At 41.9% G+C, this 19,923-nt stretch overlaps 1 protein-coding gene across 1 annotated transcript in view; it reads left to right on the top strand.

Moving 5' to 3' along the window:
* Positions 1-19,923, top strand: part of ABCA13 (ATP-binding cassette, sub-family A (ABC1), member 13) — a 502,078-nt gene that overhangs the window by 105,828 nt on the left and 376,327 nt on the right. Inside the window, exons 18-23 of the mRNA XM_011947569.1 lie at positions 530-2,356; positions 3,828-3,937; positions 9,158-9,276; positions 16,530-16,693; positions 18,364-18,443; positions 19,491-19,612. Of these exons, the coding sequence (XP_011802959.1) occupies positions 530-2,356; positions 3,828-3,937; positions 9,158-9,276; positions 16,530-16,693; positions 18,364-18,443; positions 19,491-19,612 (2,422 nt within the window). The remainder of the gene's footprint in view (positions 1-529; positions 2,357-3,827; positions 3,938-9,157; positions 9,277-16,529; positions 16,694-18,363; positions 18,444-19,490; positions 19,613-19,923) is intronic.

Below are 19,923 nucleotides of genomic sequence, written 5' to 3'. Positions count from 1 at the left end.
CCTCCATCTCTCATGAGGGAATCTCCCCTATAGCCCACCCAGATGAGAAACATACAAAAAAAGGGACTTCTGGGGCTATTATTCAGCCTAGTCATGTTGATACATCTGTCTAAGCAATTTGCTAGTACTTCTCAGGCTCACAAAAGTATAAATATGCTAACCACTTTTCAGAGACTTATCTCTTACATCAAGAATCACATTGTAGTCATTTTACCTTCTTTCCTAAGTAAAAGCCATTTTAACCTTTTTCGTAAGCAAAATTATGTGGCTTTTTAAGTTGCCAGGTTCAAAGAACTGTAATAGAATTTGTTCATGAAATTCCTCACTGTTTTCATTACTTGGCAACAAAATATTGAGTTTCATCTGAAATTATTTTAGCATGTCATCTTTTGCTCAGTATTGTCCTCCCATGATGCTAGTATAAAACAAATAAAATAATATAAATCACTATATATCTTAATATTTCCACTGTTAATGTATTAAAAATAAAATTAAAAGTATATATATATATATATGTATATATTTACAGTTTTGTCCCAAAAGATAAAATTCTAGAAGTTCTGAAACTGAATCAATTTCTTGCCGTGATGAAAGAAGATAGATTGATGAACATTTTTTCAAGTTTAAAGGAGACTATATATCACCTAATAAAAAGTTCACTTATATTAGACAATGGAGAATTTTATTTTGGTAGTCATCAAGGACTGACGTTCATGCAAGATTTATTTAATGCCCTTCTCAGGGAAACGCCAATGAAAAATGGGACTGAAAATACTACAGACTTTTTCACAGTGGTGAGTCAGTTGTTTTTCCATGGGAATATGTCTGGGGACCTCTTCAAACTCAATCAGGATCTTAGGGCAGCTCTTCACCTTGTAAGAGAATGTTCAACAGAGATGGCAAGGCTTCTGGATACAATTTTAAATGCTCCTAATAAGGACTTCTATGCTTCGTATCCTACCCTGCGAGAAGTTATACTTGCTAATCTAACGGATTTGCTTTTCTTTATAAATAATTCATTCCCTCTAAGAAACAGAGCAACTTTAGAATTTACTAAGAGATTACTTGGTCCTCTTTCAAGAGCTGGTGAAGAAAGTCGTGTCCCAGGACCCCTCTTAGAAATGTCTGGGACTCTGGTCATGCTGTTGAATGACAGTGCTGACCTGAGAGATCTTGCCACATCAGTGGACTCCATTGTGAAACTTCTTAAGCTGGTCAAGAAAGTTTCAGGGAAGATGGCCACAGTTTTTAAGACTCATTTTGTCTCCAATACCAAGGATAGTGTGAAATTCTTTGTCACTCTCTATTCCATCATGCAACAAAGTGTTCAAAATCTTGTGAAAGAAATAGCTACTTTGAAAAAAATAGATCATTTCACATTTGAAAAGATAAATGATTTATTGGTGCCATTTCTTGACTTGGCCTTTGAAATGATTGGGGTTGAACCTTATATATCATCAAACTCTGATATTTTCAGTATGTCACCTACCATGCTGTCATATATGAACCAATCTAAGGACTTTTCTGATATTTTGGAAGAAATTGCTGAATTTTTAACATCTGTGAAAATCAACTTGGAAGATGTGAAGAGTCTTGTGGTAGCATTTAACAATGACACTCAAACATTTTCTATGGATTCTGTCAACTTATGGGAAGAAATTCTGGGTTGCTTAGTTCCTATAAATAACATCACCAACCAAATGGACTTCTTATACCCTAATCCAATTTCCACTCATAGTGACCCTCAAGATATAAGATGGGAAATAATTCATGAAGAGATCCATTTTTTGGATAAAATATTATCACAAAACAGCACAGAAATAGGGTCTATCTTGAAAATAGTGATCGGTCTCACCTTAGAAGCTCTTTGGAAAAACTTAAAGAATGATAATTGGAATGTTTCTAATCTGTTGATGACATTTACTCAGCATCCAGATAACCTTTTGAAAACCATAGAAAGAGTTTTAGAGGCCTCCAGTGGAATTAAAAGTGACTATGAAGGTGATTTGAGTAAAAGTTTATATTTTGACATACCTTTGATTTGGAATATAACTCATCATCAACTTGAAAAAGCAATCCATAATGTTTTAAGTAGAATAGCTCTCTGGAGGAAAGGGCTTCTGTTTAACAACTCTGAATGGACAACTTCCACAAGAACTTTGTTTCAGCCACTTTTTGAGATTTTCATTAAAGCAACCACTGGAAAGAATGTCACATCAGAAAAAGAAGAGAGAACCAAGAAAGAGATGATTGACTTTCCTTGTAGTTTCAAACCATTTTCCTGTTTGGAGAAATACCTGAGAGGATTATTTGTATTGACTAAATACTGGCAACAAATCCCACTGACAGATCAAAGGTAATAAAAAGCAAGCCGAATTCACTTTGTTTTTTTCCCTACCGCAGTAACTATAAAATCGAACCATGCAGGAATTACATTGAACCAGGGTAAGTAGTTTTTCATGACTTCAACTTTCTTTACACTCTGAAGTTGACTTCAACATAGAGCAATTCAGGTCCAGTCATTTTTTTCACAATTTCACAATTTTTTTCACAATTTTTCACATTATTTGGCATTCAAATATAATTATAATTTATTCAAAATATTTCAAAAGTTAGGTATTTTATTCTCAGAAGCAAAAACCTCTTATTCTATTCACTCGTCCCAAGACTAGCTGCATAAGCAATTTTTCTATTCATATCCTCTGGCAGCCAAGGGTCCAATGACTCAGTATATACACAGGAGCATGAAGCTGCTTGCTTCACAGAAAATTATGCCTCCGGTTGTAGCTAACCACAGGAAAGGGCCAGACATTGCTGGCTTCTGCCCTCTTTTGATTCTGCCAAACTTCATGTGTTTGATCCACCTCCAAGCCCTCCCATCCCTGAATGTTATGTCAATAGAAACCTGTTCTTAAAAGCTCCAGTCTTGCTAGTTGTCATGCCCTGGAAGAAGTCTCTTGCCTTAGGTTGGAGACCCTGTGCCTCTTGATGTGCAGAGTCCCAGAGATGCTGCAGCTGTCCCTACCTGTCCTTTCTCTGGGTGACAATATTGTTAGGGTGGTACTTGGTCTCTGTTTCTCCCTGCCTTCCTCTCTGGCCTACATGTAGATTGGAGATGCTATGTCAACCTTGGTTCATTTGCCAGGCAAGCTGACTTATTTTCTATTGATTCTATTACTACAGAGCTATACCCTGAATCCAGTCATGTTCTATGAGTTGGAAAGATGTCTTTAGTTGGTGAAACAGGTAGCCACTGGCACAAATACCTATTGCTACCTTGGAATTTGACTGCTAGTTTTCAGAGCTTCCTTCCTCATCTCCTCCTTGCTTCTGATCTGAAACTATATTTTGCTTGATTGTAGCGCTCTGATCCCCAACTATACCCTGTTTGACTTTAGTGACTTCTCTGAATTGTCTTTTGAGCTGAGGTGGTCCTGGCATCCCCATTCTCCACCAATCTCAGGTTTTATCTTCAAATTTTTCAGTTCTCCACAGAGAGAGTTTACACCTTAGCTCTTCGTACGGTCATGTTTTGACACCTTTTCAACATTTACCTTTGCATTTCAAAAGAATGGACCAAAATAAGAAAGAAAAGCAAATATTAAGCGTATTGGCCACAAAATTGATGCTTTGAACTAATTTGGGAGACTGAAAGTTTTCTAAAGGTCCAGACTGTGTTATCTGTGTTTTCTTATGTTCCTACGAAGAAAATATGATTATGCAGGGAGGTTCTTACATGTGTGTTATAACTTAGCCTACACAGTAGAAATGCACATTGGATGCACATTTTTACCCTTTCATGTCATTGTTTATATATTTTTTCTAAGTGTTGTTGAGATGTGTGAAGTTTTCCAGCAGCCTGTGAAGCCCTCAGAAGCCACGGAGCTCCTGCAGAAAGTGAAGATGATGGTCATACATGTGCTCACCATCGTTGCAGGTGGGCTGCTCATGTAACAAGTGCTCTGCAATTGCCCTGTGCCAGTTTTCAGAACTCGGGTGTCAGAGATGAGTAGATCGCACTTAAGTTTCTTTTAGAACAAGGCACAGCTGTCTTAGTCTGGCAACCAGGCCTTGAGGAATCTGCCCCTCCCAACCTCATTCCCACCACTGGGTCTCTGCTCCAGCCAAATTGAACAGCCCCTTCCTGCCCCTTTGCTGGGCTTTCTGGTCTTTTTGTCTTTGCTCATGGAGTGTGCTTCCCTTGTCTCCTTGACCTAAACTACAGCCATACTCTGTGGCCTAGAGCTGGGGTATCTTGTCCAGAAGTGTTCCCCCATCTCCTTTACTGGCAAAGACCTCGAAGAGACTTTGATCACATGCAGTACTCTACTTTCTTCTTTCTTACATCTCCTCCCTCTGCTGCAGTCAATATTTGTTAAAGATAGAAACTGTGTCATAACCTTCTGTGTGAATTTCCTGATGGGTGCTGAGTAGACCCTGCAGTAACCTGAATTCCCTATAGCCGTGACACTTATTGCTGGTATCATAGTTTTTGGTATCTTCTTTTCCTGCTACAGTCTGTAAGCTAACTGGGAACAGGATCAGCCTCTTGTTAAATTCTGTGTCTCCATAATACTCAGCACAGTGTCCAGCAATAGCGACTATATTGTAAATGAATTAATTCATCTACTGAGATGATACTTGCCAAATCCATTCCTGCACATTTCAGTGCAATCTCCTTTTCATGCCACTGCTGAAGGAGAGTCCCACGAGCCGCTTTAGAGGGTAACTGGATGATCTTAGGGCTTTTCTGAAAATGTGAGTGTTGAATTTTAGAGCACACTTGAGTCCATGGAATGGACCACAGTTTAAGTAATTCACGGGTGCACAGAGGTGCTGCCATCCTCTGGCCCGGTCTCCTGAGCAGGGCTGCCCAGAGTTCCCTCAGTGGGCTGTCGGGCCTGAGTGCTCTGCCTTAGCTGATGGCAGTGGGTTTTGACAACATGAACCGAAGCCCAGAAGAGGAGGGGCAGCGAGGAGAAATGGGGAAGCTAAGGGTGGATCCGATCAGATCAAGAGGAAAAGAGAAAAGTGAGGGGTCATCTGAGTGGGGCTTACCTCCATATCCTGTGTGAGCTCCACCATAGTTGGCCCCAGACTCCCTGCCCCCTAGCTCATCTGATCCACATGTTCATTCTTCTACCTTCCCCTGATTTACTCCTGGATCATTATTATTATTTAGATTACTATCAGGTTGTTATATTATGATTTGTGGATTAAGTCTTATTTCCTTTGGAAAGCTTTCCTTGACATACCCTGTCTGGAGTCACATGGCCTTAGCTCCCTGTTATGGTTCTTACCAACATGTGCTGTTCTGATGAAGAACATGTGTCTCTTCTACAGTTGTGAGGACCCGAAGACTGTGCCTGTCTATTGATCACTCTAAACCTGCCACATGGGGATTAGAACATGGGAAATGCTGATTGACATTTGTTAAATGAATGAATAAATGCCAGGAGCCCTTCTATACTTAGGTCATGTTTCACTGGAATTACTAAATGTGAAAACTGTTCACGGGGGAGTGCTCAGCAATGAGAAGTAGTGGGTGGGCTGTTGGCATACTCTGGGCCTATGTTGTAAGACTGAGCAAACTGTGGGGGCCTGGGGAGGGTATTGTAGAGAAGAGTCTAGTTTACTTAGGAAGGGGCACAGTGGACGTATTCCCAACATCCACTATCAGAGAGGAAGGGTCACCGGCCCCAGGATGGTTAACTGGTGGGTATGGGCCACTGAGTCTGCAAGCCAGGAGTGTGGACCAGCATCTGCTGGGGAGCGTTATGGAGAAGAAGTGAGCCTTGGGCAAATCCAGTATGTGAAATCCATTTTTCAAAACAAACTCAAAGAAGATGAATTCTTCTTTGTATTTATAAGTGCTAGAAAGAAGCTAACGTATGGCCATGAGGGTGAGAGTGAGGGGTGGAGGAGAGGAGAAGACCTTGGGAGTGCAGCTCTGGGTAAGGACATTTCAGCTGAGACTTGTGCAGTGAGGATGTGTGTCTGCCATGTTCACCGTTACATCTCCCCAGGGTTTGGGAAGCATCCTGACATAGATATGACAGGCATTCAATCAATGTGGAAGGATTGGATAGGTCAATGCATGAGGACTGGCACTAGGCTGGGCACTCGTCACTATTTGAGTTAATCTACACAATCACTGATGGACTTGAGGCTAGTGTGCTGGGACTTGTGGTCTGTAAGGCTGCTTCCTTACTATCATGATAGACCACTTAGGATTACACACCGTCATGTCTGGTAAGGCTTTATTGCTCCAAATGTCTTCACGGGCATAGTTAAACATGACTGTTACAACAAGTGATGTCGTGAAAAGTGGTGTAATGGAAAAAGCAGGCACTTTGACATTGAACAGGCTGAGTTCCTCGATTCACGCTAAGTGACACAGGGTAGCTACTGAGTCTCTGTGAGCCTTGAACAAAACATAAGGGAACACGTATTTCAACCTATGTGAGAGGATTAAATAAAATGAGTCACCTCCAAGGGGCTTGCCCTTAGGAGATGCCTTGAACATGCTAGTTTCCCTGCCCTGCAAGTTGGAGATGCATCTCCCTGCCTGCCATTGGGAAAAGTACTTCTCAGCTCACAGAGCTAGTTCATAAGTAAAAATTGGTGATTTATGGACTGTCTATCACAGGGTTTGTTCTAATCTGCTCACTCACCTCTTTTTTTGAAATACAAATGGTTGTTTGAACAGAAGAATTGATTGGTCATTGGGTCTAAGAAACATGGAAAAGAAGTAAAAAACAGACGGAGAAGTGAGACAAGCCTGATTAAAAATGAAACCCCAATTGCTGTGTAGGGGTTTTGCATTTTTTTTTCTTTTAAGATAATCTATATTTCTAATTAGATGTTATGAACATTGGTGATTAGGAATATTGCTTTCTATTGTCAAATAGAAAGCATTAAAATGTTACAATCTAAGTACAAGTAGGATGGTCAGTACATGATTTTAGCATGTGGAATTGTGCTCAGGTAAAATTCAAATCAAACTTCTTCCTCATTCTTGAATGCTTCTCTGGCATATTGAATTCAGCCATGTTTGAAGACATAATTATTTTGACATTTCACAGTCAGCTAATGTAATGGTTTTTAAATGAATTAAACATTCATTAATGTATGAATTTATATTTATTTTGCCATTCTGTGTTGCAGCTGCTAAATTAATATAGCATACTTGAGATTACATTACTAACAGATAATTAATTTTTAATTTTTATATTTTATTTCAAGGAAACTCAAGCATAACTAACATTTAAACTGCCACCCCACTGTCCTTATTGAATTGTCACTCCATCCTGTAGAGTAGGAGGGCAGTGACAGATCCCACAAAGTTAAAAGGATGGGGTGGAATTGACCAACATGGGTGCCTCTCCCATCATATAAAGGGAAGAAGAGTCAGGTCTGTTATTACTATTGTTGTTGAAAATGCACTATATTTTCTTCATATTACAGAGTTGAGTTTAGTATCTCCAGTAGGAAAGTTGTCACTTTCCTCCTCCTGATTTAATGCTTTAAGGATGCCAAGGACAATTGCAGGAGAGCTCATACAACAGAAGGAACCTCAGTGGGCAGCTGCTTTAATCTTCCAGTTTCCCTAATTGACAAATTGAGGCCCAGAGAGTGAGAGTGAGTGTAAGTTTCCCAGGGTTTCAGAGTGAAGCAGTCAGAGCCCATTTCCAGTTGAAGAGACCTGAGAGGGTCCATGGGGCTGAAGGGAGGAGAGGGAAGGGGTCCAGAGAGTGCTGACAGATCTGGAAAGCCAGAGTGGGCCTGAATGTGTCCTGACTCAGCCTCCTGAGTAGCTGGGATTACAGGCAGCTGCCACCACACCTGGCTAATTTTTGTATTTTTAGTAGAGATGGGGTTTCACCATATTGGCCACGATGGTCTTGATCTCCTGACCTCATGATCCACCCACCTCAGCCTCCCAAAGTGCTGGGATTACAGGTGTGAGCCACTACGCCTGACCCAGAACTGTTTTTCTAAAGGACTTTTGAGAAACAATTTATTATTAATAATTTAAGAGTCAGGATAACATTTTTTCTTTAATTAAAAAAAAGATTTTCTTTCTTTTAAAAATGTATTTTATTTTCTGTCACGACCAAGCATCTAGGAAGTGCAAAGCCCTGTGCTAGGTGCCACAATGACAGGAAGGCAGTGATAAGAAAAGTTGCTCGTGGTGGCAGGTCTTGTGCAGATGGATTTACCGTGCAGTGGGCGACCACATAGGGAGGTGAGCACACAGGCATCTACGCAGCAGAGAACGGAGAGGCTCTGCTCAGCCTGGGAAAGTTGGGTGTCTGGAGGCAGAGCTCTAAAAGATAGGTAGGTTCAAGAAGGGAGAAGTGGTGCCTTGTATCCGATGGCCTTGAGGAGACAGGAGGGAGACAGGGCATGAGTGCAGAGAGGTGGAGACACCTGAGATTGTGGAAAGACTTTGGATGCAACGTGGAGCCTTTGCACAGATTCCTGTAATGGGGGATCTCCTTTGAGGAAGAGCCCTATGGCTCAAAGCATAAGGTAGATTGGAAGGGTGAGGTGGGGGTGGGACTGTTAAGAGCACAGCAGTTTCCTGGGCGTGATCTATGGGTGCTGGACAGACACACAGATGGAGAGACATTGGGAGGTCACCCTGAGCAGATGGGGAGGTTGGTTGGCTGGGAGGACCAGGGGGAGGAGAGTCATGACTGGCTTCCAGGAAGTGACTGATGAGGCATGGGGCATGGAGAAGATCACACATAGTGTGTAATTCATCCTTCAAACCGGGGCGCTTTTGAGAATGACAAGAGGGCACCGTTCATAACCACGCAAGAATAAATGAAAAGCAAGTCTGTCCTGGGCAAACTGGGGTGAATGAGTACCCCACTTGTAGGGGATACAGGGAAAAGAGCCACTTTGGGGACGTAGAGAAAATTAATATTTACAAAATCAATTAGGCCAAGAAAAACAAAATCTTTATTTTATTACCTTTGGAACTCAAAAGGCACAGCTTTACCCTCATCATCTGAATGTTCATCTTGATGATTTAAGGAATGTTTAGGAATTTGTATCACTTTGAATCTTTAAAAAGTGATTTTGTGAGAGTGGCTAGTTCAGGAGAGGACTGTCTATTATTTATTTCTCTGTGTGTTTCCTCTGGCAGAAAACCCTTCCTGGACCAAGGACATTTTGTGTGCTACTCTGAGTTGCAAGCAAAGTGGGATAAGGCATCTCATTTTATCTGCTATACAAGGAGTCACTTTGGCGCAGGACCATTTCCAGGTTTGTCATCTTTAATATTTCAGAGAATTTCATGTTCATGACTATTGGCCCTTGCAAGGCAGTCAAGTTATTCAGACCTTGCTGCTTGGTTCTTATAACTACAGCAACGGTGTCACACACAGTCTTGTTGCAAGTCGGGCTTGCAGAATGACTGCTCACCCTTCCTCCCTCTTGACCTCTCCCAGTGGTGTGCTGGGGTTGAGTGGCATTGATTTATGAGAGCTGATTGTTAAATTTTCGGGAATTTTGCAAGCTGATTGTTAAACATAGATATCATCATAATAAATAAATTACATAAACATGATGAAATAAATCATGTTAGAAACATAAGAAATAATTACTCAAGATTCATCACTTCCTAATTATTTTAGTATGTTTTGCTGTTATCTATCTTCCCGAGATGATTTGCTTTCGTTTTATCCACATGATGGAAATACTATGCAGTCTTGTGCTAAGTGCAGTTTTTCCCATCTCTATGTTTAGTGACGTTATGGTGGCAGCTTGAACTGGGCCATGCGGGGGCATTTGCACCATGGAAATTGGCAAGTGCTCCAAATCAGATTTTTTTTTTTTCTTGAGAGTTAGTTTTTAAATATTTACCAACCCAGCACTGGCTCTAACTAATTGAATACACCGGCTAGTACCAAAAATTGATGGCTGAATGGGAACCAGCATAGCAGTTTCCTTTTTATTAAATTGGACACATGCCCAATAGGCTCCCATGTAGGGTATCCAACTACAGCTAAGTCAGAGAATGTGACTTTTATTTGGGGCCCACTCCTTTGTCCTAGAATTAAAGACCCCTGGGCCCCTAGGCAGGCCTGATCTTCCCGACAAGCTTGGACAGTGGTGATGTCTTTCCAACAATGCAGCGAAGACCTGTCTTTCTTCTAGGTCTGGTTCTGAATGTTATTTCTTGCTTTTGTGATGCATATGTCTGTGAGCATGAGATTATCACAGAAAGCAGAGAAATAGATGATGCCGAGAGAGATGAGAGATAGCCATGCCAGACTCCCACAGCATAGCAAGGGTGTAGAATGCCATGTTTTGGTGAAGGGTCAGGAGGGAGTGAGAGCTGCTGGTCCCTAATCAATGTCTTGTGGCCTTTGGAGGAGTTGCGCATGTCAGCAGGAAGCCCTGAGCAGTCCCTAGCAATGCCTGACTGTACAACCCCATATTCACACTGATTTATTTAGAAGATCAAATTCTTATTTCCAGGTTGTGCAGATCTTTGTCAGATATTAAATGTGGATACAGAAAAAAAAATCCTCAGAGACAATTTTTTTTTTTTTTTGACATGGAGTCTTGTACTGTTGCCCAGGCTAGAGTGAAATGGTGTAATCTCAGCTCACTGCAACCTCTGCCTCCCTGATTCAAGCAATTCTCCTGCCTTAGCCTCCCCAGTAGCTGGAATTATAGGTGCCTGCCACCACACCAGGCTAATTTTTGTATTTTTAGTAGAGACAGGGTTTCACCATGTAGGCCAGGCTGGTCTCGAACTCCTGACCTCGTGATCTGCCCACCTTAGCCTCCCAAAGTGTTGGGATTACAGGCGTGAGCCACCATGCCTGGCCCCTCATATACAGACAGTTTTTTAGTGGTGAGTGAAGGTTATAATAATAAAATAGTCAAGAGACTCCAGCTTTCAAAGCAACTGACCCAAAGACTGTATTTATAGTTCAAATTGTTATATGATTGTCAACAAGTCGGGCTGGTAACAGTTGAGTTAGTTTTGCTGAAGAGCAGAAGTTCTTGTCTTTAATGACAAAAATAGTATGTTGCTTACCTCAGGATGCAAAGCTTTTAGGATGGGTCTGTGGGTCAAGGGCTTCAAGTATGTGAGACTTTTAGAAATATGAATCTTTTTCAGGCTGTGGGATGTGAAGTGCCCAACAGAGGTGGGCCAAGAGCACAATGCCATTTGTTAGTTTTCAATATCTAAATAATTATTTTAAATATAGGTTTCTCAGTAGCAACATGGAATTCCCATTGGAAGAGAAAGTTTCAGCTGATCAAATCGATATGACAAAAGTTTTGGGGCTGTCAACTCCTTACCCTCTTCCACCCTTTGTTCCAAACAGTAAAAAGCAGCAGTAAAGAGATGAATGGGCAGCAGAAATTAAATTTCAGATATGACAGCAAGTGCCCACTGTATCTCCTGGGATAAGCTGAGCTGGAGAATGTGGCTGGAACTTCAGGTTGGGTGGGGGCTTCCTACTGCCTCTTTAGATCTAGACCTTTGGGTCCACCTGTGCACATTTATCCCCTGTTTCCTGATTCCAGGCCTGATCTAGCCAGAGAAGGAGAGTCTGATAGGTGTTGTCTTTTACACATGGTGGTTTTACCAGATCCCAAAAGTATAGCCTGATGAATGTCAATCTCAACCTTTGCCCTAGATGCTTCTCCTTACCTGGAGCCTGGTACACCTGTGCTGAAGAAACTTGGAATTTTTCTTCCAGTAGTCCTTGCTACTGGGGTAGAATGTGCACTTTTCTACTTTATAATCCCCTGTATGTCAAAATTATTATTTTGTTAAATTTAAGAATAACATCCATAGCAGGAACATTATAAATGCATTGAATGAAAATTAATTTGCATGCAGTTACAAATTATCAAATAGAGGTTCTTTGCTATAAGGGAATACTCCATGGTAGAGCCCTCATACAATGGGTTTAATTCAATCTATGTTCTCAAGAGTGAGTTGGTACCTAAAGGGATATTCACCTATATCTATTGTTCTGACCTAGTTGTATCTGTGCATTGGTATGCTACAAAAAGGGATCTCTTTGGAGCAAGAAGAACACCAAGCCTGTGAAATGCTTGGGTGAGAGAATTGGAGAAGGTTTAGAGAACTTCACGCTCAGAAAAAACAAACAAAACAAAATGCAGAGTGTGAAAGTCCAAGGGCTTCTATGCATGTTATTAGAAATGTACATGTAGCTTGGAGCCTTGAGGCTGGACCTAGACATCTCTCTGCCTTGCAGATGCTCTGCCTGAGTTTGCTGCCATCCTTTTCCTTTCTGCTTTGCTGTGGTTACATTCAGACAACAAATGGGGTCTGTGCACATTAGGGGCAGTGGGTGAGGGAGGGCCGGAGGAGGCTGTGTGTCTCCTGCGATAGAGCAGGCGGCGGAAACTTAAGTGAAGAAAGGAAAGAAGTCTGTATCCTTGAGCGCTGCCACACGATAGAAAATGGAGACTGGCTTGAGCTGACCACTCCCTGTCAGACTCCTTCAAGTGTTACTCACACAATGCAGAGGTTCAGTTGCTTGGCAGGTATCAACTCAGTGACCACAACCAAGGAGGATTTAGCAATGAGATTTTAGTAAGCAGAACACCAGGGATGGTTCCCAAAGTAGTGCCTCTGAGCTGGGGACTGGGTTAGGTTTTATCAACATCGTGTAATGAGGATCTGATTGACTGGATCCTGCCCTGGGTGATGCCAGAGCTCAATGCAATTGGATCCTGGATCCTGCCATGCGGTGTCCACTTCTTAATTCAGTCCCCGCTTCTCAGTCCAAGCACTCCGGTTCCCGCTGTGGTTGCATACTGGTTCATCTGGGCATGCTCGGGTTATGTGACCTGAGGGTCCATGGCAACTGAAAAAAACTCACAACTTCGTTACGTAAAAGTTGAACCAGATGGGCCGGGTGCGGCTAACATAGACAGCAGACACCACTCCACCTGCCCAGCCCCTCAACCTCCTTATGCGGAGTCTCACTCCTCTCCTCCCTATCTGAGCCAGGCATTGACACAGACTCCGCCTCGCCCAGCCCCACGTCACTCAGCTCCCAGGACTTTCCCTGGGCTCCTCTTGCATCCTTCACCAGCTGTCTCCAATTCCACGCCTGGCTCCTCTATGTGGCAGAAGGACCCAGGCTGTGTCCAGACCCTTTCTTTTCTCAGTCTATGCTCACATGCTAGCTAATCTTATCCAGTTTCATTTGCAACCTAAAAACCCCAATTACTGCCTGACAACTTCCAAATTTCCTTCTCCAGCCAATACCTCCCCTGACCTTCACGCTCCTGTGTTCAGTTGCATTCCCTCTCAGATGTCAAACAGGCCCCTCAACTCTACTCATGTGAAAAAAAAACAAAAAAAACCTCTTCATCTTTCCATGTAATTTTTCCCTCCCCTGGTATTCTTTCCCTCAGATGCCAGGGACAACAACGCTGGCATACTTGTTTAGTCTTTCTTTCTTTCTTTTTTTTTTCAGTTAGAAAACTCTCCCTTCTACCTTCCAAATGTTTCCATGATCTGGCCATGTTCCATCACCTCCACCAGCACCTTTCTGATTCGAACCAGCTCTCCCTTCCTCCTCCCCTTGCCTCCATCCCTAATGCAGTGGCCAGAGTGATCCTTCCAAAACATCATCAGACGGTGTTACTCCTTTGCTGAGAGTGCCCAGTGTCTTCCAGTCTTATTTGGAATTAAATGTCTGATTTCTAAGGGAGGCCGCTGCTAGGTCCTGCTGTCTGGGTGGCACATCCTTCCCTCTGCCCTCCCAGGCACTCTCTTCTCCACTTCACTGGCTCCTTTGCACCCAGCTCAGAGCCTTTGCACCTGCTGCTTCCTCACCTGCAGTGTGCTTCCCTAATGATGCTAAGAAGTCCTTCGTCTCGCACCTCCAGCACTGCCCCAAGCCCCACCTTATTTTCCTCCAGGTCACCTGTGACATGCTAACCAGTTTGCCCCTGTGGCTGGCTGCGGGTAGTGTTCCTGCACTGGAGTGTGAACCTCATGGAGGTAGGAGTTTTGTCTCCTGTGTTCACAACTCTCAGTCCAGCACCTATCTTGGGCCTGGCACTTGTCGGGTGCTCCATAAGTATTTGTTGAATGAATGAATGAATAGTCCTGTAAGATTTCTGTTCAAGTTCCACTCCCAAATCACTTGGGAAAAAAAGAAACTTATAAACTGAATGACAATAATAGATGAATTGGAGTCAAGAAGTTGCATGCTTTGTAATAATCTATTGGCTGGTTTAGTTCCCCCCACAGTGAGATTTTGAGGTTTGGTTGAGGTGGTGGTGACAGTGGCATGAGTGCTCTGATCGTGGATTAATGTTCATCAGTTCCTGAGAAGTCTTCACTCCGCCACTAAATCTACCTCAGCTGTGCTGGGGTCTCCATCTCGGGGCGGCCTCCAGAGCTCAGCTCCCAACCTTGACTTTTCAGCAGTGTTTACATTTCCTTGGAACATATATTTGTTAGCTCCCTTTGGTCCCTTGAATGGTTCATGATTTTTCTTCGCAAGAGAAACTGACAGTGGTTTTGAAAAAAAATTTAAAGTTTTATTTCGACAGAAATATTGTCTAAGTGTTGACCTACATATGATACCTTCCCATAATTGGTGCAACATGGAACTAGGCTTCCAATATCAGTAAGAATATAGTGATATAAATAAAGTGTGATGAAGCAAATAAATTCTGACGATGTAAAATAAAGTATTTATGGTAGAATAGCTGTGTCTAGGGAAAGTGTATAGATTCATGTGTATGTTTATAGACATAGACGTTATATGTTTGTGGTATTTTTCAGGTGGTTTTAAATTTTAAATTACCTATATTTGTCATTTAATTCCACATATGGTAAGTGTTTTGCATGTTGTCAATTAATAGGTATTATTCTAAAGGTTTTCTTTTTTGGCAAAGTGATTGGTCTTTTAAAAAACTGATTGTTTCCAGGAAGATACTGATAAGATGTCCATGAAATCTTAGAGGTGGGGGCTGGAGATATGGAGGGTGGGGACCTACTTCTAGAGTCTTTCCAGATGTTCCTCAGAGTCTCAGGAGCCCCTCCACCTGTAGTGGGCAGAACAGGAGCCTCCCAGACTGCACTGCTGACCTTCAGAGCAGGGCAAATCCAGGTTTTATTCCCCTCACATATGAATAGCCACATATGATTTATTTCTAATCATTGTGTTTGTGGCTATGAATTTTGAAAAGCTTAAATGTTCTTTAAAATTTTTTTATTTTCGTATTTATTTTTAGTAGTATATATTTAAAACGTACAATACAATGTTTAGATAAACACACAAAGTGACATGATTACTACAAACAAATGAGCATATCAGTCATCTCAGAGTTATCTTTGTGTGTCATGCGTGTGTGTTAAGAGCACCTAAAATCTACTTTCTTAGCAGGCTTCAGTATGTAATACAATATTAGCAACTATAATTCTCATGCTGTATATTACTTCTCTAGATGTGCCCATTCTACGTAACTGCAACTTTATACCGTTTGACCAACATCTTCATTCCTCCCACGTTCATTCCTGGTAACCACGACTCTATGCTTTGTTTCTATGGGTTTGACTTTTACAAAGTTTGACTTTACATGTAAATGAGATTGTGTAGTAGTTTTCTTTTTGTGGCTGACTTACGTCACTTAGCACATCTTCTGGGTTCATGCGTGTTGCTGCCAATGGCATAATTTCCTTCTTTTTATGGCTGAATAATATTTTATTGTATATAATGTCACATTTTCTCTATTCATTCATCTCTTTAGAAACATTTTGGCTGATTCTATATCTTGGCTTTTGTGAATAATGTAAGTATCTCCTTGGGATGTAATTTCATTTCCTTTGGCTTTATACCCAGAAGTGGGATTTCTGGATCATATGGTAGTTCTATTTTTAATATTTTGAGAAATCTTCATACTGTTTTCCATAATGGCTGTAGCAATTTACATTTCCACCAACAGGGCACAAGGTTTCCCTTTCCTGCACACTCTCACCAACTCGTTATTTCTTGTCTTTTTGGTAACAGCCATCCTAACAGGTATGAGGTAATAGCTCACTGTGGTTGATTTGCATTTTCCTGATGATGAGTGAAGTTGAGCACCTTTTCTTTCACCTGTTTGCCATCTTTATGTCTTCTTTGGATAACGTCTGTTCAGCTTCTTTGTCCTTTTTTTAAATTGATTTTTTTTGTTTTTCTGCTATTGAATTGTGTGTGTTCCTAAGAACAGAGCTTCGGGAAGTTAAGAGCCAGGCCATTTGGTGGAGAATTGCGTGTTCTCTGCTATATGTTCAAGAACATGCTGTCTTGCCTGGCTGGCTAGCAGCAGAGCCGGGAGTAAAATTTGGGCTTCTGTATTTCGACAGCCAAGGGCTCTTTCTCCTACTGTGGAATGCACAGAAGCAACTGACATGATTGCTTGTTCTCTGTGTTTCCTGAGACTAATAAGAATAAACTAAAATCTTACAAATAAGTATGTGTGTTTCTAACCTATTTCATTGCTATGTTTTCTAGGAAATTGAAAAGATATGGTTCTTGCCCAATCAGCTAAACTGTGAAAGTCTTGGCAAGAATCTTTCTAGCACCTTGGAAAGCTTCAAGAGCAGCTTGAAAAATGCCACTGACCAGGACTGCACATGCCAGCCGAGGCTGGAGACGGTGCAGCAGCACTTGCACATGTACGCTCTGATATTCTTTCATGCCCTCCCCAGTACTTCCATTCGTAGAGAGGATGTCTAGCACTTTTGAAATGTGGATTTCAGACAGTAGTCTGTACAACATACTCTTAATGTACATATTAATACGTATTCTCCAAACATCAAAGTTTTCCATGACAATTTTTGAATGGTAAAATGTAACAGCAGCATTAATCAGAAGGCTAACTTTATTGGCGACCAAGATATTAGATAAAAGAATGTAATCCACAACGCTTGGTAGCAAATGCCTGTAATCCCATCTAATGGGAGGCTGATGTGAGAGAATCGCTTGAGGCTACAAATTTGAGACCAACCTGGGCAACATAGCAAGACCTTGTCTCTAAAAAGTAAAAGCAACAATAACAAAAAAATGAGCAGGATTTGGTGCAGTGCATTTTTGATCCCAACCACATAGGAGGCTGAGGCAGGAGGGTTACTTGACCCCAGGAATTTGAGGCTGCAGTGAGCAGTGATTGTGCTACTGCACTCCAGCTTGGCTGACAGATAAAAGGCCTGTCTCATAAATAAATAAATAATTTCTGTATGAGCAGGCAAATATTTTTCTTTTCTTTCCTTTTCTTTTTTTCTTTTTGAGACAGAGTCTTGCTCTGTCACCCAGGCTGGAGTGCAGTGGCGCTATCTGGGCTCACTGCAAGTTCCGCCTCCTGGGTTCATGCCATTCTCCCTCCTCAGCCTCCTGAATGGCTGGGACTACAGGCCCTACCACCCTGCCCGGCTAATTTTGTTTTTGTATTTTTAGTAGAGATGGGGTTTCACCGTGTTAACCAGGATGGTCTCAATCTCCTGACCTCGCGATCTGCCCTCTTTGGCCTCCCAAAGTGCTGGGATTGCAGGCGTGAGCCGCCGCGCCCGGTGGCAAATATTTTTCAAATTACCTTCATGTTTGATCAATTTTGCATAGTGTTCTGAAAGTGTAAAGCACCAGAAGGGGAAATAAGGAACTTTGAATTCTGCAAATGACTTTTTCATGGAAAGAATTATGTTCATCTGACCCTGGTTATCCTAATTTCTCATACGTTCCATGATCTATCCTATCTATTCTTTTTTTTTGAGATGGAGTCTCGCTCTGTCACCCAGGCTGGAGTGTAGTGGCTGGATCTCAGCTCGCTGCAAGCTCTGCCTCCCGGGTTCACGCCATTCTCCTGCCTCAGCCTCCCGAGCAGCTGGGACTACAGGCGCCCGCCACGTCGCCCGGCTAGTTTTTTGTATTTTTTAGTAGAGACGGAGTTTCACCGTGTTAGCCAGGATGGTCTCGAACTCCTGACCTCGTGATCCGCCTGTCTCGACCTCCCAAAGTGCTGGGATTACAGGCTTGAGCCACCGTGCCCGGCCTATCCTATCTATTCTTTTCACAGTTGCAAAAAGCCATTTATTATGCATCCTTATTCCCCTGGTTCATCTCACTTGGCAGGAGCTCTGAGAAAGAAATACTGGAGTGTGGGTAGTATTAATGGATATTCACATACAGATGGTGTCGGGAGACATGTGCGTCTAATTGTTGGAGGAATTTTATGGAAATGTGATCTTGTTATCCAGCCCATCTCCTGGGAGCTGAGGCAGTATTATTCATTCCAACATTGTTTCTGATGTTTTATCTTGCCTAATTTACCTTTAATTTTCTGCCATTTTAGGTTGGCCAAAAGCCTCGAGGAAACTTGGTCATCAGGGAATCCCATTATGACTTTTCTCAGCAATTTCACAGTAACTGAGGGTAAGTATGTGGTTTTCCAAGTTTGCTTGATTAAAAATTAAATTCAGTTTCTCATGCAAATATATTATTAAAATAAAACATACAACAGAAAATTTGTGCTATATGTGATACATAATCATTTAGAACTTGGCTGGTCTGATGTATTTGGCATTTATAAAGAAAGTCCTGAAATCCTAGGGTACCACACTGAAGCAGAGGAACAAAGAGAAGCTTCTGTGGTCTGGATTTTGCTCTAGCCTTGCCCCCTTGGACAAGCAATTGATGCCTGTGTGTCTCTGTTTCCTTGGCTGTTCACTCTATCAACTCATGAAGTTTCTTGTAGCATCAATATGCCATGTCTGAAGAATTCTGGCAAATACTTAAATGACCTCTCTCGTTAAGAAAGTGAGATGAGTAGATGCATGTATACAAGTGAGTTTCCTATAGCACTTGGTCACTGCTCCCTAAGAAGAAGCTCTTTCTTTTTCTTTTTTTTTTTTTTTTAGTCTCACTCTGTCACCCAGGCTGGAGTGCAGTGGCACGATCTCAGCTCACTGCAACCTCCGCCTCCTGGGTTCAAGCTATTCTCCTGCCTCAGCCTCCTGAGTAACTGGGATTACAGGCATGTGCCACCATGCCCAGCTATTTTTTTTTTTTTTGTATTTTTAGTAGAGACAGGGTTTTAACGCTTTGGTCAGGTTGGTCTCGAACTCCTGACCTTGTGATCTGCCCACCTTGGCCTCCCAAAGTGCTGGGATTACAGGTGTGAGCCACCGCACCCGGCCAGAAGAAGTTCTTTCTAAAGTAAATGTTCTTGAAACATTCAGGCCTTAGAGAGAGTAGACCAGTAACCAGAAAATACCACAGAACCTGGCAATTTGGTTTATTGTCATACAAATTATTTAAGTTATTTCTGGGGGAGTAAGGTATGACTTTATTTAGTGATTTATGGGTTGAATGGCATGAAAGAAACTATCCTAGCCAGGTTGTAATATCAAATTTTGTTTTTGCAGTCAATAATGACCTAAACCTTTATTACACAAATTTCTTATTTTCCTTACTTTGCAGATGTGAAAATAAAAGATTTGATGAAGAATATCACCAAGTTGACTGAGGAGCTTCGCTCTTCCATTCACATCTCAAATGAGACTGTCCATAGCATTCTAGAAGCAAATATTTCCCACTCCAAGGTGCGGTGCTGCTTCTTGTCTGTCTGTTTTGCTCATGGGAGGAGCCTTAGCCTGAAGTTACTGGCACTGTGTTGTCCTTTCTTCCTTCTTCCCTTCCTCTCCTTTGGCTAGTGGAGTGGGTTGCTGCACGAATGATATAATTGGAGGCAGAAAGGAGACCAAAGAACAAGCAAGGAACCAAAGGGTGTCATTGTCCCATGCCAAAATCTTAGGGTTTTTAATTCCATAATATTTTAATTCCATAATATTTTCTTTATTTGAAGTTAGAACAAAGTTGGTGATTATTTATTCAGTTGATTCCCAGCCTTGAT

The sequence above is a fragment of the Colobus angolensis genome, unplaced genomic scaffold (assembly GCF_000951035.1).
Source record: "Colobus angolensis palliatus isolate OR3802 unplaced genomic scaffold, Cang.pa_1.0 Scaffold268, whole genome shotgun sequence".
Lineage (NCBI taxonomy): Eukaryota > Metazoa > Chordata > Mammalia > Primates > Cercopithecidae > Colobus > Colobus angolensis.
Note: the sequence above shows the minus strand (reverse complement) of the source record. Positions and strands in the feature narration are given on the sequence as shown.